The 22,188-nt window shown below is 45.4% G+C and overlaps 1 protein-coding gene across 3 annotated transcripts in view; it reads left to right on the top strand.

The window, feature by feature from the left end:
* The window catches only part of TSPAN12 (tetraspanin 12), a 50,857-nt gene that overhangs the window by 16,206 nt on the left and 12,463 nt on the right, over window positions 1-22,188 (top strand). For all 3 annotated transcript variants that reach the window (XM_029073900.2, XM_029073902.2, XM_001516297.5), the window contains exons 4-7: window positions 1,074-1,209; window positions 9,488-9,562; window positions 14,448-14,555; window positions 18,930-19,073. In XM_029073900.2, the coding sequence (XP_028929733.1) occupies window positions 1,074-1,209; window positions 9,488-9,562; window positions 14,448-14,555; window positions 18,930-19,073 (463 nt within the window). The remainder of the gene's footprint in view (window positions 1-1,073; window positions 1,210-9,487; window positions 9,563-14,447; window positions 14,556-18,929; window positions 19,074-22,188) is intronic.

Below are 22,188 nucleotides of genomic sequence, written 5' to 3'. Positions count from 1 at the left end.
AGCTTCGCGTCTAGTAGAGTGGACTGAGGTTTTATGCTCTTACCCATTTATCTGCAGCGAGGTAGTGTGGCCTAGTGGATAGAACATCATCCAGGGACAGGTGTGTGTACGGCCCAAGGCCCCGGGTGACGCCTGAGTGGGGCGAGGGGGAAGCAGCACGGCCTAGTGGAAAGAACGTGGGATTCGACGAACCTGGGTTCCAATCCTGGCTCTTCCACTTGTCTGCTCTGTGACCTTGGGCAAGTCGCTTCACTTTTCTGGACCTCAGTTTTCTCAACTCTAAAGTGGGGCTTAAATGCCCGTGCTCCCTTCTGTTTAGGCTGTGAGCCCCATGTGGGACAGGGACAGTGTCCAACCTGATTAACTTGTATCTACCCCAGCACGTAGAACATTGCTTGTGACATACAGTAAGTGATTTATCATTATCATCATCGTTACTGTCGTCGTCGTCATCATCACTGTTGGTCTGGGAGTTAGGAGATCCAAGCCGTAGATTCGTTTCCGCTGCTGATCTGCTGGGGGACGAAGGGATAGTCACCTAACCTCTCTGTGCCCCATTGCTGTCTTTGTAAAATGGGATGGCGTAACATCATCTGCCTTTCTTTACCTCACAGGGATGTTGTGAGGGTGAACGACGTTGGCGTATGCTTTGGTAAACCGAAAACACTCCACAAATCTGAAAGGATTACTCTTTAAAATCTCCCTTTCCGGTATCATGCCCATTATAATTTGAATGGTTTTCATCCTTCATCTCATATCCAATCTCATTTTGTCAATTTTGTATTTAGGATTACCTGTGTGGTACATAACTCCCTTCAAGTGTGGAATCGTTCTCCGTGTAATGTTTTCGTAATGTTTTTCTATTTATGAAAAGACATTAAGAGGCAGAATATCCATCTTTTGGGAGAAAAATAGCCACTTGGAAAACAACTTCTTAATTTACTCACTAGCCAAGATGATTTAAAGAAGTTTTAAAGAGAAAGAATGGTGTCCTGAGCTACAATAGATACATTTTCTGAGAATCTGGATGCTTTTATTTTCTTTGTTATTGACGATTATTTATTTCCTTTCAGGGTGGAAGAAGCTGTCATTGTGACTTACTTTCCTGTGATCCATCCAGTCATGATTGCTGTCTGCTGTCTCCTTATCATTGTGGGGATGTTAGGATATTGCGGAGCGGTGAAAAGAAATTTGTTGCTTCTCGCATGGGTAAGTTTCTTATATCTTAACGTACATTTTTTTCCTTAAAAAGCCCATACGGTGATGTTCTTTTTTCTCTTTTTTTCTTTCCCATCTGTGTCACAAGATAAATGCTTACTGATCTGTGATAGCAGAACGGTGCCCCGTGGTGATTGTAAAGAGTGCTATGGGAGAGAACTTGTCGTTCCGTTCTAGGAGATGTGATCGAAATGTGAATAGCTCGCTGTGGGCAGGGGACGTGTCTTCCGGCTCTGTTGTATTGTACTCTCCCGGTATTTAGTACAGCGTGTCGCACCCAATAGGCTCCCCATATATTCCATTGATTGATTGATTTAGTCGGGGACATCTCTCAAACTGCCGGGGGTTGGGCTGTGGATTGTATTCATTGTGATGATGGCTTTCTGCTTTGCTGCCTGGCAAATGGAAAATGCCTTTTTTTAATTGTGGTATTTGTTCATTCATTCATTGTCACATTTATTGAATGCTTACTGCGTGCAAAGCACTGTACTAAGCACTTGGAAGAGTGCAGTACAACAACAGACAGACACATTTCCTGCCCACGATCTAAGTACTGTACTAAGTGCCGGAGTAGATAGAGGCTGATCAGGTTGGACACAATCCATGTCCCACGGGGGCCTCACAGTCTTAATACCCATTTAACAGGTGAGGTAACTGAAATATAGAGAAGTTGAGTGAGTTACCCAGGGTCACACAGCAGACAAATGTTGGAGCTGGAATTAGAACCCAGGTCCTTCCGACTCTCAGTCCCGTGCTCTATCCATTAGGTAATACTGCCTCCCTTCCTTGAATCTTGGGGCTTGGTGTCGGAGCTTTGACTGCTGATCTGCTTGCTGTGGGCACATAAGAATAGTAATAATAAATAGTAATACTACTACAGGTAGAGATGTCCTGGAGGCAGCCAGAAAAGTGTAATGCAGCATACCTGCCCTACAGTCTTATTTTTAAACCACTATGCCATTTGGCTTGAACTCTGCCCATCATAAAAACAGTAGTCTAAATGCTATCCATTTGAAGTATAAACCGTTCTTAATACTTGTCAATATATTTTTGAATATGACAAATCTGAGACTTCAAAAGCTTAATCTCTTAATTCCCCTTGACGTTCCCAATGATTTCTTTACGGTCGTTTTACCGGAAAAGTGTTTTCCAAGATACAGTCATCAGGTGGCTCAGTGGAAAGAGCACGGGCTCGGGAGTAAGAGGTCGTGGGTTCTAATTCCGGCTCTGCCACTTGTAAGCTGTGTGATTTTGGGGCAAGTCATTTCCCTTCTCTGTGCCTCAGTTACCTCATCTGGAAAATGGGGATTAAGACTGTGAGCCCCACGTGGGACAACCCGCTTACCTTGTATCTACCCCCAGCGCTTAGAACAGTGCTTGGCACATAGTCAGCGCTTAACAGATGCCGTCGTTATTATTATTATTCTTCTTATTAGATCGTGGAATCCCAGATCTTGTGAAAGACCTATACCTGGGAAACCCACCGATGTCCTAAGTTGATGATGATGATGGTGTTTGTTAAGTGCTTACTATGTACCAGGCACTGTACTAAGCGCTAGGGTGGATACCAGCAGATTGGGTTGGACACAGTTCCTGTCCCATGTGAGGCTCCCATTTCTCAATCCCCATTTTCAGATGAGGTAACTAGACCCGGAGAAGTGAAGTGACCCGCCCGAGGTCACCCAGTAGGCACGTGGCGGAGCCGCGATTAGAACCCGTGAGTATCGAGGACGCCCTGCTTCTGCTCAAGCTCCTAATATGTGCAGAATATAGCGCAGCGTACAGTAGGTGCTCAGTATAGTACTCTGCACAGTAGGTACTCGGTATAAGCGCTCTGCATAGTAGTTGCTTAGAATAGTGCTCTGTATAGTAGATGCTCAGTGTATAGTGCTCGGTATAAGTGCTCTACATATAGGCGCTCAGCATAATGCCCCGTACGTAGTAGGTGCTCTGTAAGTACTCTACCCGGAGGAGATGCTCAGTATAAATGCTGTGCACAAAGTAGGTGCTCAGTATAAGTGCTCTGCAGAGTAAGTGCTCAGTCGAGATTAATAATAATGATAATGTTGGTATTTGTTAAGCGCTTACTATGTGCAGAGCACTGTTCTAAGCGCTGGGGTCCATACAGGGTCATCAGGTTGTCCCACGTGAGGCTCACAGTTAATCCCCATTTTGCAGATGGGGGAACTGAGGCACAGGGAAGTTAAATGACTCGCCCACAGTCACACAGCTGACAAGTGGCAGAGCCGGGAGTCGAACCCATGACCTCTGACGCCGAAGCCCAGGCTCTTTCCACTGAGCCACGATTTTAGGCAGTGTTGCCTATCCTCCTAAACTTCCCCGCACCGCTTCGCTCTGAGGCCCAGCAACTGAACGTGGCGGCGGGAACTAATGAAAACGAAGTTTCAGAAAGTCATTAACCTCCAATTTCGGCCGCATCCCTTGACTAATTGCTAAAGTAGACGTTTAGACATCTACAGCAGCTGAGCTGCTGAGATAGTTAAGTGGATGTCAATATGTCATTCGGCAAACTAGCGCAAAAAAGCGACGGGGCGACAGAGCAGACCTTTGTAAAGAAAGATGATTTCCGAGATAAGTTACCAACCTGTTGTTCGGTAACTGACAAGCTTCAGCCGTGGATCTAGGCTTTCTGTGGAGATAAGGGCACAAGTTGCTCAAACACCGTAATCGCGCTTGTGTTGAACTATTTTGGATTTCCAATTACAGCAGCTTTAGAAGTGATAGAACGCTTGTTACTTTTTTAACGTGCCTATCTAGGAAGGACTTAGGCAAAGATACCTCCGTTCCAATTTCCATACATTCTAGACAGTAAAAGTTTAAGCCTTCTCGGGAAAGTAACTGGCAAGCGGAGTGGCCTAGTGGATAGAGCACGGGTCTGGGACCTGGGTTCTAATCCCAGCTCCTCCACTTGTCTGCTGTGACCTTAGGCAAGTCACTTCTCTGTGCCTCAAGTTTCCTGAGAATGAGGATTAAGACTGTGAGCCTCATGCGGGACAGAGACTGTGTTCAACTTGATTAGCTTTAATCTAGCACAGTGCTTAGTACACATACTCTTAACACATCCTATAAAAAAAAAAAACAAAAACATCCTCCCTTGTGGAGAAATCCGGCTTGAGGAACGTTTTCTTCACCCTGTTGCGTGGTTCATTTTTCAACAAAAATGTTCAGTTCGTGTCTCCCCACTCTTCAAGAACCTCCAGTGGTTGCCTTCCGCCTCTGTATAAAACAGAAACTCCTCGCCGGCAGCTTTAAAGCACTCGATTAACTCTCCCCGTCGTAGGGTACTGGACTCCCAGATGTACGGGGCATTGCCCACTTTACCCGAGGCCCACAGGGGAACGTAACGACATCATTTACGATGTGTTCTGCAAGTCTGACTGGACCTGTCTAAACCCCCCCCTCCGTTCCCCACCCCGACTCCAACGAACTCCAGATGGTTCAGGTTCTCCCCCCCAGGCCTCGCTGAACACAGGCACTGCTTCTGAGTCGTGGAACTCAGTGGCGGAAGCTGAGGCGGATGGAGTCTGGGTGCTGACGGAGAAAATGGCAGACGTAAAGATGGACGGTGTTGAAGCCATACTGTAAACCGGACTAATGACCGTCTTACGGCAACATAACCGGCAGAGCCTCTCCTTTGTCCGGTATTGCTTGCCGTTATGAAGTCTTTAAGTGCTACAGAGAGGGCTGGAGTTGTGAGGTGAAACTGTCTATGTTCAGCCTGTTTTATTGTACTGGGGAATGCAGAAAAGACACCCACAGCTCATCCTCTAGACTGTAGGCTTGTGAGCAGGGAATGTGTCTGTCTATTGTTATAACGTACTCGCCCAAGTGCTCAGTACAGTGCTCTGAACACAGTAAGCGCTCAATAAATACAGTTGAACGAATGAACCTCCATATACACTTTCCTGGCGGATTATGCACTTTTGTTGCGCGAGGGGATGCCAACTTGATTGTTTTAATGCAGGAAAGACACTCACGGTTCAACCTCCGTAGACGTCTCCCTGGCAGCTTGAGCGTGTTTGTTGTGCAAGGGTAGGTACCTTGAAGTCTGGGAGAGGAGCCAGATGTAGAGTTTTTACTTCACAGTTGGCCCTGGTCCAAGAGCGCATAGAGCCATCCCTTCGCAAACAGCCCATTACCGTGCCACTGTTATTCCGTTTCAATTATCACTTGATTTTCTGTGGCACTCAGCACAGGCCACGTCCTGAATATCGGCGAGAGTTAATGGAAAGAAGTCAAAAAGCCAGAGCGGAAGTAAAAGAGAATTAAGTAATTTAGGCCCCAAGGAAAGCAGCTTTCAGATACATTTGAAGAGAAATGGAGCTTAGTAATATTTGCATTTTCTGGGGATTTAGAAGTGGATGGTAAAACTATTAGTTCCGAATTAAATTACTTAATTCCACGCACCCCAAGTGGTGAATGTCCTTTAGCCATCTTTTGCATCGAGGTACTTATCCGAATCCATACTTGGCACTTCTGCATATATATGAGTCTTCATTCATTTAATTACCGTATACGTTTGTCTCTTATTCGAGTGTTGAGTTCCTTGAGGGCAGGGAATGTGCACTTCTTGGCTTCCTACTACCCGAGTGCTTAAGACAGTGCACTGCTCTCAGTGGGAGTAGTCGTAATAATATTTATTTAAATGCCTACTGTTTGCGGGGCACCATACTAAATTCTGGGAAAATGTTCATGGGTGAGAATTAGACATTGTCTCCGGCCCCTAGGGGCTCATCATTGAAGAATAATGGGGAAAGAGAAGATGGGTGATGAACATATAAGGAGCAGTGAAACGAAAAAGAAAACCATCCCACAAAATCTTAAAAACAGGGACAATACTAAATCCATGTGATTTTTCCAGGATTATTTCAGAGGTAAAGCTCTGCACAGAAAAAATGATCGATAAGCACAGTTGATTGATAAGACTCTCTCGTTCCTCACTGCTGCGTCCATCTTACTGACCTGGTGAGGGAGCCTATTGATAATAATAGTAATGATAATAATTATGTTACTTGTTAAGTGCTAACTATGTGCCAACCACTGTTCTAAGGCCTGGGGTAGATACAGGTTAATCAGGTTGGACACGGACCCTGCCCCACATGGGGCTTACATTCTTAATTTCCATTTTACAGATGAGGTAACTGAGGCACAGAGAAGTTAAGTGACTTTCCCAAGGTCACATAGACGGGGGAGCAGCGTGGCTTAGTGAAAAGAGCATGGGCTTGGGAGTCAGAGGACACGGATTCAAATTCCAGCTCCGCCACTTGTCTGCCGTGTGACCTGGAGCGAGCCACTTAACTTCTCTGTGCCTCAGTCACCTCATCTGTAAAATGGGGATTAAGACCGTGAGCCCCATGTGGGACAGCTTGATTACCTTGTATCTATTCCAGCGCTTAGAACGTTGCCAGGCGCATAGTAAGCGTGTAACAAATGCCGCCGTCATCATCATTATTATTTGGCAGACCTGGATTAGAACCCAGGTCCTTCTAATTCCCGGGCCCATGCTTTATCCACTATGCCACGCTGCTTCTCTTTTGGGGGCTACAGTGCATCTTAGAGGGGCATTTACCCTGTAGAAGGAATGGTGGGGGCGCGGTTAGTGAATGAGGTCCTCTGTGTCTCTTCCAAAAGATTGAGGTTGGATCGATGCAGATTAGCATGCTCCTTTCAGGGCAGGATAAATCATAGGTACAGTACGGTGTTAATTTAGGAATCCGTTGGGACTGAAATGCTAACAAAATGACAGCTGTTCCATTATCTTGTACAAATATTTGGCATTAGAATTTTCTTATTTACTAACTGTGAGATTCGCAATATTTTTAAGTACCCGGTCTCTGGTTGAAGGAAAAATAAACAACATGACCTGAAGATACTCAGCATTAGGTCTGCTGAGTTTAGCAATAGACAGGGTAGAGACTGGAGTTTATCATTTCTCATTTCCAGACTCTGGGCCTTTAATCAGCTTTTAGTTTATTAGAAGTGCCAGTCTATGCTTTGAGGCCGGGGAGGGAAAGAACACTCAGTTTATTTAGTGTCAGAAGCACCCTGAGTAATGTTTTGAGTTTAGGAACTTTACTTTTGCGGTGATGGTTGTTGGATTTCAGTCTGACCAGGGCGGTGTCCATCACATTTTTCTTTTAATGGTATTTGCTAAGTGCTTACTATTTGCAAGACACCGTACTAAGCGCCGGGGTCCAAAGAAGTTAATCAGGTTGGACACGGTCCATATCGTAGGGGAAGCAGCGTGGCTCAGTGGAAAGAGCCTGGGCTTTGGAGTCGGGGGTCGGGGGTTCGACTCCCGGCTCTGCCACCCGTCAGCTGTGCGACTATGGGCGAGTCACTTAACTTCTCTGTGCCTCGGTTACCTCGTCTATAAAATGGGGATTAACCGTGAGCCTCACGTGGGACGAGCGGATCCCCCTGTATCTCCCCCAGCGCTTAGAACGGTGCTCTGCACGTAGTAAGCGCTCAACAGATACCAACATTAATATTATTATTATATCGTACATGGGGCTCACAGTCTTAATCCTCATTTTACAGATGAGGAAACCGAGGCCCAGAGAAGTGAAGTTCCTTCCCCAGGGTCACACTGCAGAGTCGGGATTAGGACCCAGGTCCTCTGACTCCTGGATCGGAGCTCTTTCCACTAGGTCATGCTGAGTCTTAGGGATGGGTCTGGGTTCCTCCACTGGGGATTCCTCACCTGCTCTGTTCTTTCCCCCCATCAGCCCTGTTGCTGGAAAGTTACCCCGACTTGCAGGTTTAGGGGTGGAAAGAGGCTGGCTTGGACCCCCTTCCTAGCCACAGGGAGAACAGGGTGTAGTGGATAGAGCAGGGGCCTGGGAGTCAGATGGTCATGGGTTCTAATTCCGGCCCCCCACTTGTCTGCTGCGTGACCTTGGGAAAGTCGCTTCACTTCTCTGTGCCTCACTTACCTCATCTGGAAAATGGGGGTTGAGACTGTGAGCCCCACGTGGGACAGAGACTGTGTCCAACCCGATTAGGTTGTATCCACCCCAGCATTTAGTACAGTTCTTGGCACATAGTAAGCGCTTAGCAAATACTTCCATTATTATTATTATTATCGTTGTTATTATTAATAACAATCAGGTGGCTGTGACTTTGGGTCATGGCACAGTTCTGTTGGGCCGTGAGAAGCCAGAGAACCCGTGGCGTAGTGGCAAGAACACAGGCCTGGGAGTCATAGGACACGGGTTCTAATTCCGGCTAGGTCACCTGTCTACTGTGTGACCTTGGGTAAGCCACTTAACTTCTCTTTGCCTCAGTTACCTCACCTATAAATTGAGGATTAAGATTGTGAGCCCCACGTGGGACAACCTGATTACCCTGTGTCCACCCCGGTGCTTAGAACAGTGCCTGGCACATAGTAAGCGCTTAACAAGTATCATAATTATCATTATTATTATTAATCTGTTGCCGCCTTCATTGTTCTGATTGTCCTCATTGTTGTTAATGGACTGGCTTCCTTTATCTTTTTATAGTATTTCCTGACCACTATGTCAGCTGTGCCTTTCTCCAGCCCCACCTCGCCCCATCCCCCTCTTGATATTGGGAACCCACTAGTGGCCAGACACCGTGTCTGAATTAAAAATAGTATAAGAATGACCCTATATTTTCATTCCATCCGTGATTTCCTGGAATTCTGGATTTCTGAATCCGAAACATGTCCCCCTTTTTAAGATTAAAAGTTTTTGTGAAACAGTCACAACAACAAAACTCAGTTATTTGACCTACAGTCCCGCGCCTTGGTTTTCTTAAGCCTTGGAGTCAGTTTGGATGAGGAGAGTAAAGCACGTGGTAATCCGTTATGGTGCCGAAGGGGCAACTAGAATATCGGGACTTAAACTTCACAACTTGTTTTGTTTTGCTGTCTGTCTCCCCCTTTTAGACTGTGAGCCCATTGTTGGGTAGGGATCGTCTCTCTCAGTGGCCGAATTGTACATTCCAAGCACTTAGTACAGTGCTCTGCAGACCGTAAGTGCTACGATTGAATGAATGAATGAAATGAACTCTCCGTAATATTTGCTCCAGGAGATGATAAATGAAAAATAGCCCAATGAAAACGTGTGAGGAACTCACCAATCTAATTCTGGGAGGAGCTCTGATGAGGATTTCCATCTGTTTTCTTCTTCTTTCAATGAACAAACAGTATTTAGCCTCATTTCGATGCCAAGTCTTTGGTGTAATTGCATTCCAGTGATACCGTTTATTTTATACTCCCCTCCAGTACTTCGGAAGTTTGCTCGTGATTTTCTGTGTTGAACTCGCCTGTGGAGTTTGGACCTATGAGCAGGAAGTCACGGTGAGTAAGAAAGAAGGTTACAAAATAATGTGTGGAGAGCTAGTTTGTGTCTACTTTGCAAAGAAATAATGCCCTCGTGGGCTGCCGCCAGACCACCATGATTCTGACACGTTTTGCCTGACCCAGAATATTACAGAGCTCTCAGTCAGTGGTATTCATTGAGAGCTTACTGTGTTCAGAGCACTGTACTAAGTGCACGGGAGAGTACAGCGCAACGGAGTTGGTAGATGTACTCCCTGTAGAGCTCACAGTCTAGTGAGCGATAGTGGATAGATCAGGTCTTGTCCTTTTCCTCCTGTTCTCTTACCATTCCTTTTCCTTCCCACTCTGCTTTCATGCTCCGCCTCGCAATTATTTTGGTCTCCTCTCGCCTCTTTTCCACTCCCCTTATGACTTGCAACTCTAGTGAGGTTTTTCCTCTTCTCCTCTTCCCCCTCTCTGTTTACCTAACCCCCGCCCAGTCTCTAAATGTATCTCGTATTCGTAATACTTTGCATCTGTGTCCCATTTTGATTTATCCAGAGCACTTTTACCAGAGTTATGGTTTTCCACAAAACCTCGGGGAGGCTGTGGTGGTGGCTGCAGTGGTGACTGAGCCGTGAGTGGCCCGAAATTCTTCTCCCTGGCCCTCTACCGATCTCATGTTGTCTTAGTGTTTAGTTGCATCTCCCTATTTATCTGTCGCCACTTCCCCCTCTCCGTTTTTATTTTAGGATCGTGAGCCCCCCGAGGGATGGGGACTGTGTCTGATTCCCGACTGTGTATTCTTTAATAATAGTATTTGGTAAGCTCTTACTAGGTTCCAGGCACTGTACTGAGCGCTGATTGATGCAAGCAGATGGGGTTGGACATTGTCCCTGTCCCATATGGGGCTCTCCGTCTCACGGTCGTAATCTCCGTTTGACAGATGAGGTAACTGAGGCACAGAGAAGTGAAATGACTTGTCCAAGGTCACAGAGTAGACGAGTGGCGGAACAGAGATTAGAACCCAGGTCCTTTTGACTCTCAGGCCCGTGCTCTATCCACTAGGCCATGCTGCGTCTGTCACTTAGTCCCTGCAACATACCCATTTGGTAAGGGAGAGAGAAATCCCTCCTCACTTTATCCTCAATTTAGAGATGAGGAATCTGAGGCTAGAGGACTTACCCAAGGTCACACGGCAGGCCAGTGGCCAAACTGAGATTAGAACCAGTATGGGGTACTCTGTCTTGCCTTATTCCTGCTAGCCTTTTCCTCCCTCTGGGTCCTTCATCTCTCCCGATGAACTCTGCCAAAACCACATAACCTAGCAAACTTTGAACCCTGCCCCTTGCCACCCCTTTACATCTGGGCACCTGACAAATAATATTTTGACAATTTGTTCACATTAAGCTGGTGCAGTGTCCCGATGGAAGAGTTAAATAGATGCTGGGTTTTTCAACCCTTTGAATATTGCCAGAGGTTTAAACAGTGCACATTAATTTTCAGATTTCCCAAGTTATGGCAGATCGCAGAGCACTGAGCAGCAAACACGTCCTGACCAATTGCCTTGCGTTCTCCATAGAAGAGACACATATGTCTTTCTCTGGAGCAGCCGAAAAGGGTCTCAGCAACTGGTCTTTTCAACACTAGGCAACATGTAGCGATTATATTCCAGCAAGAGAAGAGGGCATTCCTTTGGCATTTCCAGTTCCAAAGCGAAGGAATTAATGGCAGTGTGTACTCTGCAGCAGAAAAAAACAAAAGTGTTGTGTCTTTCGAATTCCATGACTCCACACATTCCAGGATGAGCCTGCTATCCTAAGGAGGTTCGCAAAGCCTCGGTTTGAAGACCGAATCGAACTGATGCTTGGGACGGTCCCCCTTAAATGTAAAGTTGATTTTGGCGCCAGCCCAAATCTGGAACCTCCGAGCCCTCCCCTAACATACTTTTGCTCCCACTTTGACCACTTCCAAGCCTGAAGCCAGACTGGGTGGCTGATTCCTTCCGAGAGAAGGACCAAAAAGCCAGCCATGCTTCTCCACTTGCTTAATGTGAAGTTAAGACCTGGTTGTTCAACCCAAAATTCATTGGAATTCTATTGGCTGTGCAGATAAGAGAAGAAAATGGTGGATGTTCTTTGTTGGCCTCAGAGTCAGGCTTTCCCCCTTCTACCCTGAAGTATCTCCAGAATCAAGGCCAGATAACTGATTCCATGAACAGATGGAGGTGCTACTGTTTATATAATTGGCAAAGTCTATTCCCTCCTGCCTTTTCTTCCTCCCCCTTAAAATAAATCTGTCACCTTGACTTTCCAGAGATCCAGAGCATAAATCTCGATTGAACTTTCATTCCATTATCCCAGCAGTTGCTTATGAATGGATCTTTTTATGGGGATTTGTTTTTAAAGTCTGTCTCTCCTTTAGAGAGTCATTTGTCTCTCTGTTGTTTAAAAACAAGTTTGACCCCTGCAATGTAGTGTATTCACGCATCAGGTTCACTTAGTACTGGGAGAAATCTAGCAGGCGCAATACAAAGTTGAAAAATTAAAAAAACATTCCCAAAGCCGGTGTGTTAAGGAAGCACATGTGGACCACGGAAGGGCATGAGCAGGTTAGATGCCCAGTTCCCCACCCTGGAAAGAGTCCAGGATCTATCGCGCCTCATATTTTCTGACATTAATAGCCGTATTTGCTAATTGTTCTCAGAGGTGCTGGACTCATGAACTAATGTTGGTGTGGAGATAATCATTCTATTGTATAATTTTCTCCCGTTTACTGACCAGGAAAATGAACTATTCATTCGTTCAGTCACATTTATTGAACACTTAGTGAAAAGCACTGTACTGAGCACTTGAGAGAGTACAGTATAACAATAAACAGATGCTTTCCCTGTCCCCAGTGAGCTTACAGTCTAGAGCGGTTAAATAGCTGGGGACAACACCTCTCTTTTCCTCATGATAACTAGCCTGTCTTTATTTTTGAGTTTTGCATTTTAAAAGATGCATTCTCTCCTCTTGAAATTGGGGGCAAAACCTCTGAGGGAAGGAAAATGACCCAAATCTAGTCATCGTCCAGGCCAAATTGTTGATGTTTCAGAAAAAATGAGACACAGCCTGTTGACAACACAAATTGTCAACACATGTCCTTTGGTCAAAGGTTAGGGTTCAGTCTTAGGGCTAGAGCTAGGGTAAGGGTTAAGTTAGTGTGAAAGATGGCGATGATTGGCTTGTAGAAGAATGACCTGTCACCAGCTGAATATTTGGTGATCGAATGGACCACAGTTGACCTTCTAATGGATGGTTTAGGATGATTTGTTATCCAACCTTTTAAGTGGACGAGGCCCTGAAAGCATTTTCCATGCCAAACTGGCTAGGTAAGTGCTCTGTTCAGAGCGAGATTAATTCAGACTTGTCCACGTTGTGGACAAGTCCCATTATTTGGGGCAGAATCTTCAAAGCTGTACGACCCTTTTTCATTCACTCAGTCGTATTTATTGAGCACTTACGGTGTGCAGAGAAATGTACTAAGCGCTTAACCCTTTTTTCTGTCATGAATGGTCTCTCATAGACGGTGGGAGCACGGACTCCAGTCAAGCAATCAGTGGTATTTGTTGGGCACTTCCTATATGCAGAGCACTGTACCTAGTGCCTGGGAGAATACAATGCAACAGAAGTAGCAGACACGTTCTCCGCCCACAAGTTGCTTATTGTCTGCACTTTGCTGAGTGATAATAATAATAATATATCGTATTTGTTAAGTGCTTACTATGTGCCAGACACTGTTCTAAGTGCTGGGGTAGATACAAGGTAATCCAGTTGGACACAGTCCCTGTCCCATGCAAGGCTCACAGTCTTGATCCTCATTTTACAGATGAGGGAACTGAGGCCCAGAGAAGTGAAGCGGCTTGCTCAAGGTCACACAGCAGACCAGTGGCGGAACCGGGATTAGAACCCAGGTCCTTCTGACTCCCAGGCCCGTGCTCTATCCATTAGGCCACGCTGCTTTCCAATGCAGGATTCCAGCCACCGACATCTGTTTTAGGTAGAGCTGGAAGTCCTGGAGGCGGAGGAGAGAGGGCTCCCTCAGTCCAGCTTCATTACCTCCCTGTTTCAGCAAGTTCAAGGCAGCATGCCCAGGGGGCTCTCCAGCCAAGTCACAACTATTTCTGTCTAAAGTTTAAAGCGGCCACAGTGCCGGGCATCGCCAAAGGGCCATGTGTGCCACGAGAAGTGCGGGGATTTTCCTTGTGGATTTTGGAAGAAACAGAACCACTTGGAACTAAGAGCAGGATGGGACTGGCTTACAAATCTTCATGGGAAATTAACTTCCAGTAAGAAAAATGAACAGGGAAATGAGTGGGAGGCGAGACTTTAGAGGGTCAGCTGATGTTCTGTGATGCAGGTGACCCACCTTAAGCCACAAGGACAGGAGGAGCCCGCCGGGGTATGTCCAGCTCGTAGCGGGTCAGTCCACCCCAGCCCAAGAGAGCCACCCTTAGCAGAGCCGTCAGTGAAAACGGGAGCCAAAAGATGTCATCGTGTGATGGAATCGGCCTCCTTCCTCTGTTCTTACAGCCTCGGTGCTCCCGCCGTGGGACAGGAAGTGTGTCCAATGTAACTATTTTGTATCTACTCCAACACTTTGTACCATGCATGGGCCAATAGTAAGCACTTAACAAATACCACAGTTGTTGTTGTTGTTGTTCTTCTTATTGTTATTCACCAGAGTGCCTGCTTCTGGGCCTGACCCATAGTGGCCACCCAAGGACTACTTTGAATGAACTAATCGTCTCTGCCAACATTTTATGGCTAATTCCACCCCAAAAAGGATTCCTAGATTTTTAAAGTAAATATTTGGTCAGGTTTGTATTAAAGCCCCATGTGTTCAGAATTTGGAAGCCTAACATGTTTCTTTTTCTTTTCAGGCCCCTGTCCAGTGGTCAGATATGGTCTCCTTAAAAGCCAGGATGACAAACTACGGTTTGCCTAGGTACCGGTGGTTGACTCATGCTTGGAATTTCTTTCAGAGAGAGGTAAGTACTCTCTGTATCAGGCAGGGAGGGCTGAGGAAAGGGCTTGGCTGTTCGTTTTTTCAATGGACAAAAAATGAACAGGTAGGTATTAGTGGGAGCTTTGGTTGAAAAGTTGAATCAGTCACCCCTGGAAAAGCTAGAGGTGGAGGTGGCTTTAAGGCAATCAGATGTCTTCCCCCCAACTTACCTTCACTCCTTCTACACTCCAATTCATATATTTTGCTCCTCCCAAACCGACCTTCTTGTTGGGCTCTCGCTGCTGACCTTTTGCTCTCACCCTCCTTTCTGCCTGGAATTCGCTTCCCCTTCACATATGGCAGATCACTGCTCGCCCCATCCTCGAAGTCCTGAAATTGCATCTCCTCCAGGAGGCCGTCCCTGATTCCCAGGTCCTTTGAGTCTCAGGCCCACACTTTTTCCACTAGGCCACACTGCTTCACAGTTATTACTACAATTATTATTTATAGGAAACACCTAATTTAATTTTTCATCAACCTCAAAGCAAAACTGGTGAATGACATTTGAGGAATTAGTTACCCTTCAGTTAGGGAATCTTCAGTCTTCGGATGTATCTGGGTTTACTGTGCCCCATTCTATGCCATTTTCCTCTGGGTAAGATCGCCTTCTTCCAAAATGGACAGAAGGTAGAAAATGCCAGTGTGGAATGCTGCTGGCAGAAAGTTCTATTGTTAAGAAGCCGGAAATTCTAGCCATTGGAGATATCAGCTTAACTTCCAGCACAAGGCTATTACTGGGTCAGGCCAATAATCGATAAAACATATTTATCGAGAGCTTACTGTGTGCAGACTACGGTACTAATCACTTGGGAGAGTGAAAGAGAATTAGTAGACACACTGTCTTCCCTCAAAGAGCTGGCAATTTAGCAGGGGAGATAAGATACTAAAATCAATTAAAGATAGAGGAAGGAAGAGAATATAAATATAGGTATATGAATGCTATGGCGACATGATGAGTGAGGGATCAGGTGCCTAGATGGTGAGGAAGAACTGACATGACATTGTGGGGGGATAAAAAGTGGGGAGATAAAGAAATTAATCAGGGAAGAACTCCGGGAGGAGACGTGATTTCAGATGTGAGCCGGGTGCAAAGAGGGAGGGATTTGCAGGCAGGTGAGCAAGACATCAGTGCCTGAAGAGACAAGAGCAGGACACAGCGAGTAGGTTTGCCACAGAGTAATCCATCCAAATTTATCTTCCGTCCCTGACAGTGGCAACAAGACACTTGGAGGAGCAATGAAAGGATGATATTTAATTTATAGCACCATTAAGACACACAGCTCATTTGTAATTTACACCCTGTTTCAGTTTTACACCACTTTGGTTTCCAACTTTGCAACCCAAGCATCTTGTTCTCTTTTTCTGGGGTGGCTGGAAGTTGCGGCACATGGGAACTGTGGGAAAATGGGAAACAATTTCAAAAGTTGTGATGCAGTAGCGAAAGGGAGAAAAATTTAGAGGATGGGGAGGTGGAGGAAAGAAGTCTTGAGGGTAGGGGGAGAGACATTTGAGGGTTGAACTGATCCCTGGGTGGAGTCACTTAGGGAGTGTCAACACGTTTATTTCTAATAAAGGAAAAGTTGGCTATCCTATTGTGAAAGCTCACTGATTCAGTATAAAAACTTAAGTGAGGCTATATCACTCTCCTGTAATAGATTGAGCACACAACCCTGGCTAATTTAGGTAACATTAGGGTATCTGACTTAGTTCAGGAATGAATCCCCCTCAGTCAGTCATGTTTATTCGACACTGTGCGCAGGGCACTGTACTAAGCATGTGGGAGAGTACAATATAACAGAGTGGGTAGCCCTGTTCCCTGCCTACAATGAGATATGTATTGTTTCTTTTAGAAAATTGGTTTGACTTTAGAGGCATTTTTTCTAGAACCATTTGTGTTGTAAGGCTGATTAGAACTTCCTTGTACTTCCGGTTAGGGATACACCGTTCAACACCCCAACTCACCCTCCAGTCACCCTTTATGGAAGCGTGCCGTGAATCTGTAGAAAACCACCGTGAGCCCATTGATTTTTTTTTTTTTTTTGGCCCATATACATAGTGCAGGGATTCTATAAGTGTCCCTCTTTGGCCTGCGGCAGGGTGCAGTGCTATTTCCGAAGAAAAAAGGATAATCACAGGACACTGTCTCACCAGAGAAATGTTCAAGGACGCAGAGAGAAGCTTTTCAACCTAAGAAAAGACAAATAAGAAAAAAGAACCACTTGTAATGTTATTGGACTGCATTTTTGAAACCCTGAAATTATCACTGTGGTACAGATTTCCTATTTACTTAAATGTTTCCTGGCTTTATTTGGTTAGCCTGTATTTGTTCTAAAAAGAACATGAAAGAAAATAAACAAAATGTTTGAGAAGCTGAAGTTAGCTGTTTTTCTGTGAATGTTAAGCAGCTTAGGCCTGTGTAGCCAAAATGAGGTCAAGGGGTAACCACTATCCAGTGATTTTGAGCTGAGGAGAAAGATAAACAGATAGATCGGGGTAAAAAATCCATTCGGATTTTTAGCTTTGAATAATTTAGATTGCCTACAAGAACGTGAACTGAAACAGCTCTTTAATAATTGGGTAGGTTTTGGCAATGAAGAATCTTACTGCAAAACTCATTTCAAATTCACCTCGGTGCTTTATATGTTATATGCATAATGATCTGCTACGGGATGCTTTGTTATAGTCATTCCTGCTCATATTATGAGCAGGATGCCTGGCCTTTCGAACAAATTGGTCAAGGAATGTGAAACAAAAAATTCAAAGCAGGATCTCAGACCGGTCATTTCACGTGTTTAATATCCATTCTCTTTCCCGTAATGCATAGCAATTCTCAAAGCCTGCAAAATTAATTGAGGCCCCGGAAAACTCCTACCGCTTTCTGCCGTGAATCAAAAATTCAGGAAAATCAAAAATATGAATACAAAGAATGTGTCTACAAGGATCTCCCCTTTCTCTCTAAACCAACAAAAAGAATCATTGAATATTCCCGCTCAGTGATGGTGAATAGCAAATTTGTTTCAAAGCCAAATTTAAAAATGAATTCAGCTGTCACAAATCACGTTTTGCTGCTGCTGCTGCTTGAAAATCCTGGAGACAGACTTCTTCTGTAAGGCCACAGAGCAAGAAGGGACAGCATAGGCATTGTTGTCCGTGCCGATCGGCCCTGCCTTAGAATCGCTCAGGGCAGTGTCCTCTAGGGAGAGTGAAAATAGCCCCTGTTGTAGCTGATGGTCTCAGCCACCGAGTTAGAAAAGAGACTCCGAACAATTGTGGGACGGTTTTGTGATTTGAACTTGAGTGTACCAATATGCTCAGATGTGATCAGTGTATATTTACCACCTAGAATGGCGACAGACCTCGGAGCTCTTGGATAGAAGTCGAATTTGAGTGATTGAGCCAAGAGCTCTGATCAGCCAGGGAACACGGTTACTTGACAACCAGTGGGTGGAGAGGGGGGCCTAATGGGCAGACCAAGGGCCTGGATGTCAGAGCTCCTAAATTCTAATCTTGACTGAACCACTTGCCTGCTGGGTGACCTGGGGCAAGTTGTGGGGTTTTTTTTAACATAATTATGGTATTTGTGAAGTGCTTACTATGTGCCAGGCACTGTATTAAGTGCTGGGGTGGATACTAGTTGATCAGATTGGACCCAGCCCCTCTCCCACGTAGGGTTCACAGTCTAAATTTAAGTCTAAATCTAATCACAGTCTAAGTGAGGTTGTTCACGTAATCACTTAGCTTCTCACTGTCTCTGTTTCCTCATCAGTATAATGGGGATTCAATGTCCATTCTCCCTACTACCTGGACTGTGGGCCAGCATGGGAAAGGGACTGTATCTGTCCTGATTATCTTGTATTCATTCAGTAGTATTTATTGAGCGCTTACTGTGTGCAAAGCACCCTATTAAGTACTGGGAGAGTACAGTATAACAATAAAACAGACACATTCCCTGCCCACACCGTATCCCAGTGCTCAGTACAGTGCATGGTACATGTTAAGCACTTAACAGATACCGTAATTATTAATACGTGCATCTCGTAGTGTTCTAATACATGTACGTTTGAGGCAAACATTTTGCACAGGTCAGGGCTACGGTGAAAAACCCGGCGTGCACCCGACGTGCGCCTGTGTATTTGAACCTCTGTTTAGAGCAGCTCAGCTCACCGGGCAGGATCGACTCGAAACTTGCAAGAGCAGCTGAAGGCAAGAGCTGCCGTGGCCTGAAGGGAGCTGAAGCGGGAATTTCCCCTGGTGAAAGAATTTTGAAAACCTGACCGACTCTGGTTGACCAGAGCAGTAAACAAACACAAAATGAGCGCGGCTGCGGTCAGTGATCGTGTGGTCCTTACCCCTGCAGTTCAAGTGCTGTGGAGTGGTGTATTTCACCGACTGGCTGGAGATGACCGAGCTGGACTGGCCCCCAGATTCCTGCTGTGTGAGGGAGTTCCCGGGATGTTCCAGGCAGGCACACGATGAAGACCTCAGCGACCTTTATCAAGAGGTAAGGATGAGACCGACGTCGCACAGCTGACACCCATTCTTCGGTTTTGGTTTAGCGCTTTCTTTCCAAAGCGTACGGATCTATTGCTGCCGCTAGAGAGATGGAGAGGGGAAAAAGATGATGATGATAATGATGGCACTTGTTAAGCGCTTACTATGTGCCAAGCACTGTCCTCAGTGCTGAGGTAGATAGAAGTTAATCAGGTTGGACCCAGACCCAGTCCCACGTGGGGCTCACCCCCTTATCCCCATTTTACATATGAGGTAACTGAGACCAAGAAAAGTTAAGTTACTCAGTCAAGCAGCAGACGTGGCAGAGCTGGGATTAGAACCCAAGTCCTTCCGACTCCCAGAGCCGTGCTCCATCCACTAAACCACACCGCTTCGAGAAGGGAGTGACAGAAAAACGTGGACAGTCACACGCAAGGATGACCTGCCAACTGGAGAGGATGGGTTGAGGGGTCCGGGGGAAAGTGGAGAATGAAGAACTTGGATGTTGGGGGGGAGTGGAGGAAAGGGGCAGGAAAGAGGGATGAGGAAGCCGATCAGTGGGGTGTGGATAGAAAGGAAATCCTGGAATGAATGTGTGAAATTTGGGCAAGTAAAACCTGTTTCTTGGCGATCGATTTGATGATGGCTCAGTAGCCGGGGGAACACATGGTCCGTGCTGCTTTCTGGTGCCCCCTGCCGGATCGCTGTTATCGATTTGGTCCTGGCTTGTGTCAGCAGGAGAGGAAGTTTTCCCACAGCAGGAAAATAATTTAGGGTAGAACTGTAACATCACAGCTTCCCAGAGCTTTGAAGAGCCTTGAGAGGCTGGAGAAGGATGACATCATTCAGGAAAGAAAGCATTTATTCTCCCCTTGGAGATTCACCATCCTTCCTTAGGAACCCTTTCCAGTATTTATAGCCCTGAGAGTCGGGAAATTCTTGGCTGCAATTTCTCATGCTTTAATTTCAGTTCATTTTCTCTTGTTTAATTGTCAGTGGACATAGAAGAGAAGCAGGAGGCTCTGCCTCCTCCCTCGAACGAAACTTGATCACTCCTGTCATGCCACGATAGTTCACTGCTATGTTCCCATCTCTTTAAATGATAGTAGTGTTTGTGAAGCGCTCACTATGTCCCAAGTACTGTACTAAACACTGGGATAGATACAAGATAATCAAGTCCCACACGGGGAGTCGTAGTGTAAGTAGGAAGCGGAATAGGTATTGAATCCCTATTTTGCAGACGAGGGAACTTAGGCATAGAGAAGCTAAGTGACTTGCCCAGGGTCACACAGCAGGTACGCGGAGGAGCCGGGATTAGAACCCAGGTGATCTGAATCCCAGACCTGGGCTCTTTCCACTAGGCCATGCCCCTTCTCTTTGTTTCGGTTTGATTTACTTATCCACTTGTATTTATTATTTTTGCCTTCTCTTGAACATTTTTTTAAATGAGATCCAGTAAGCGCTTATTATGTGCCAAGCACTGTATTAAGCCCTGGATAGATACAAGCTGATCAAGTCGGACATAGTCCACGTCCCACGTGGGGCTCACAGTCACAATATACAGATGAGGTAAGTGAGGCAGGGAGAACTAAAGTGACTTGCCCAAGGTCACATACTGGACAAGTGGCAGAGCCAGGACCAAGTCCTTCTAACTCCCAGGCTCCTGCTCTATCCACTAGGCCACATTGCTCCTTTGTCTTGTATATCCATTAGTTTCTATCTGCATGGTTTCCATGTTAGATTGTAAGCACCTTAAGGTTAGAGTTCATGTCTTACCCTTCTTCTGATTATCGCCTAACTAGTTATTTCAGTACTCAGGCGCACAGTGCATGATCAATTAAATTCTCTGCAGACAGAGGGTTCTCATTACAGTGCCCTGTTCTAATCGGCACTCAGCACAGTGTTCTGCGCACAGTTGGTTTCCAATCAGTGTAATTAATACTGCTAACTTATCTATTCAGCTTTGAAAAGCAGCGTGATCTAGTGGATAGAGCATGGACCCGGGAGTCAGAAGGCCCTGGGTTCTAGTACCGGCTCCTCCACTTGTCTCTTGTGTGACCTTGGACAAGTCACTGCACTTCTCTGTGCCTGAGTCGCCTCATCTGAAAAATAGGAATTAAGACCGTGAGCCTCATATGGGATCGTGTCCAACCTGATTACACAGTGTTCAGAACATTGCCTGGCACATAGTAAGCGCCTAACAAATACCATTAAAAAATGATAATAATGTTTTTCTTAATGACTGTAAACTTCTTGTGGGAAGGGAGCATGTCTACCAACTCTGCTGTAATATACTCTCCCAAGTGCACAAAGTAAGTGCCCAATAGATATGATCGATCACCGATAGATTACTTTTCCTTGATTCATATACCTATTCTCCTTTGAATAAAATTCCTCTTAGTATCAAAATCTAGAGCCGTGAAAGTAGTTCCATCAGCTCATGCTTTAAAGAACTGACTTAATTTTTTGGAATCAGCACAGAGTTGTCTAATTCCAGAATCTGTGAGCTGTGGTTAATGTTAAATAATCTGCTGAAAAGCACTGCATGTATACTCTGTTGTATTCGGTTGTATCTCTCCTGGATCTGTTGTTTAGAGAGATTGAGCACACGATCTAGAGAGACAGACTGTCCTCAGAAGTTTAAACCACCCCCCGCCCCCCCCACCCAGTCTGTTGTCAGATCTTCTAACAAGAAGAAAAATGGACCGATTTGAAATGCACTGACTTTTCAGTGAACAGCGTTTCCGATAGATTTCACTTTTACCATTATTATTTTTATTATTAATATTCTATTACCGCGCTCACTTGTTCTTGAGTCGGAATCTTCAAATGTGCTATTTTGCAGACTGTCGCATTTACTGCACTTGATTCATACACTGCTGCCAGGAAGCTTTGTTAGGTTTTCAACAGATCTATGATGGATGCTTTGGAGATGGTGGTGACTTATAAAATTGAGGTGTCAGGAAATTGAGTTTTTTCAATCGCAAAATGTGTTTGGGAAAGGAAAATGTGTCGGGTAGTTCCTGATTCAATTAAACTGTGCATCAGGATTGCGGGAAATAGGTGAGGGCTTTATTTTAGATTTTTATTGTGTGAAGCTACAATTGCTTGTACTACTGAAAATG

Source organism: Ornithorhynchus anatinus, chromosome 10, assembly GCF_004115215.2.
Source record: "Ornithorhynchus anatinus isolate Pmale09 chromosome 10, mOrnAna1.pri.v4, whole genome shotgun sequence".
NCBI lineage: Eukaryota > Metazoa > Chordata > Mammalia > Monotremata > Ornithorhynchidae > Ornithorhynchus > Ornithorhynchus anatinus.
The sequence above is the reverse complement of the archived record's forward strand: the minus strand, read 5'-3'. Positions and strand labels throughout refer to the sequence as shown.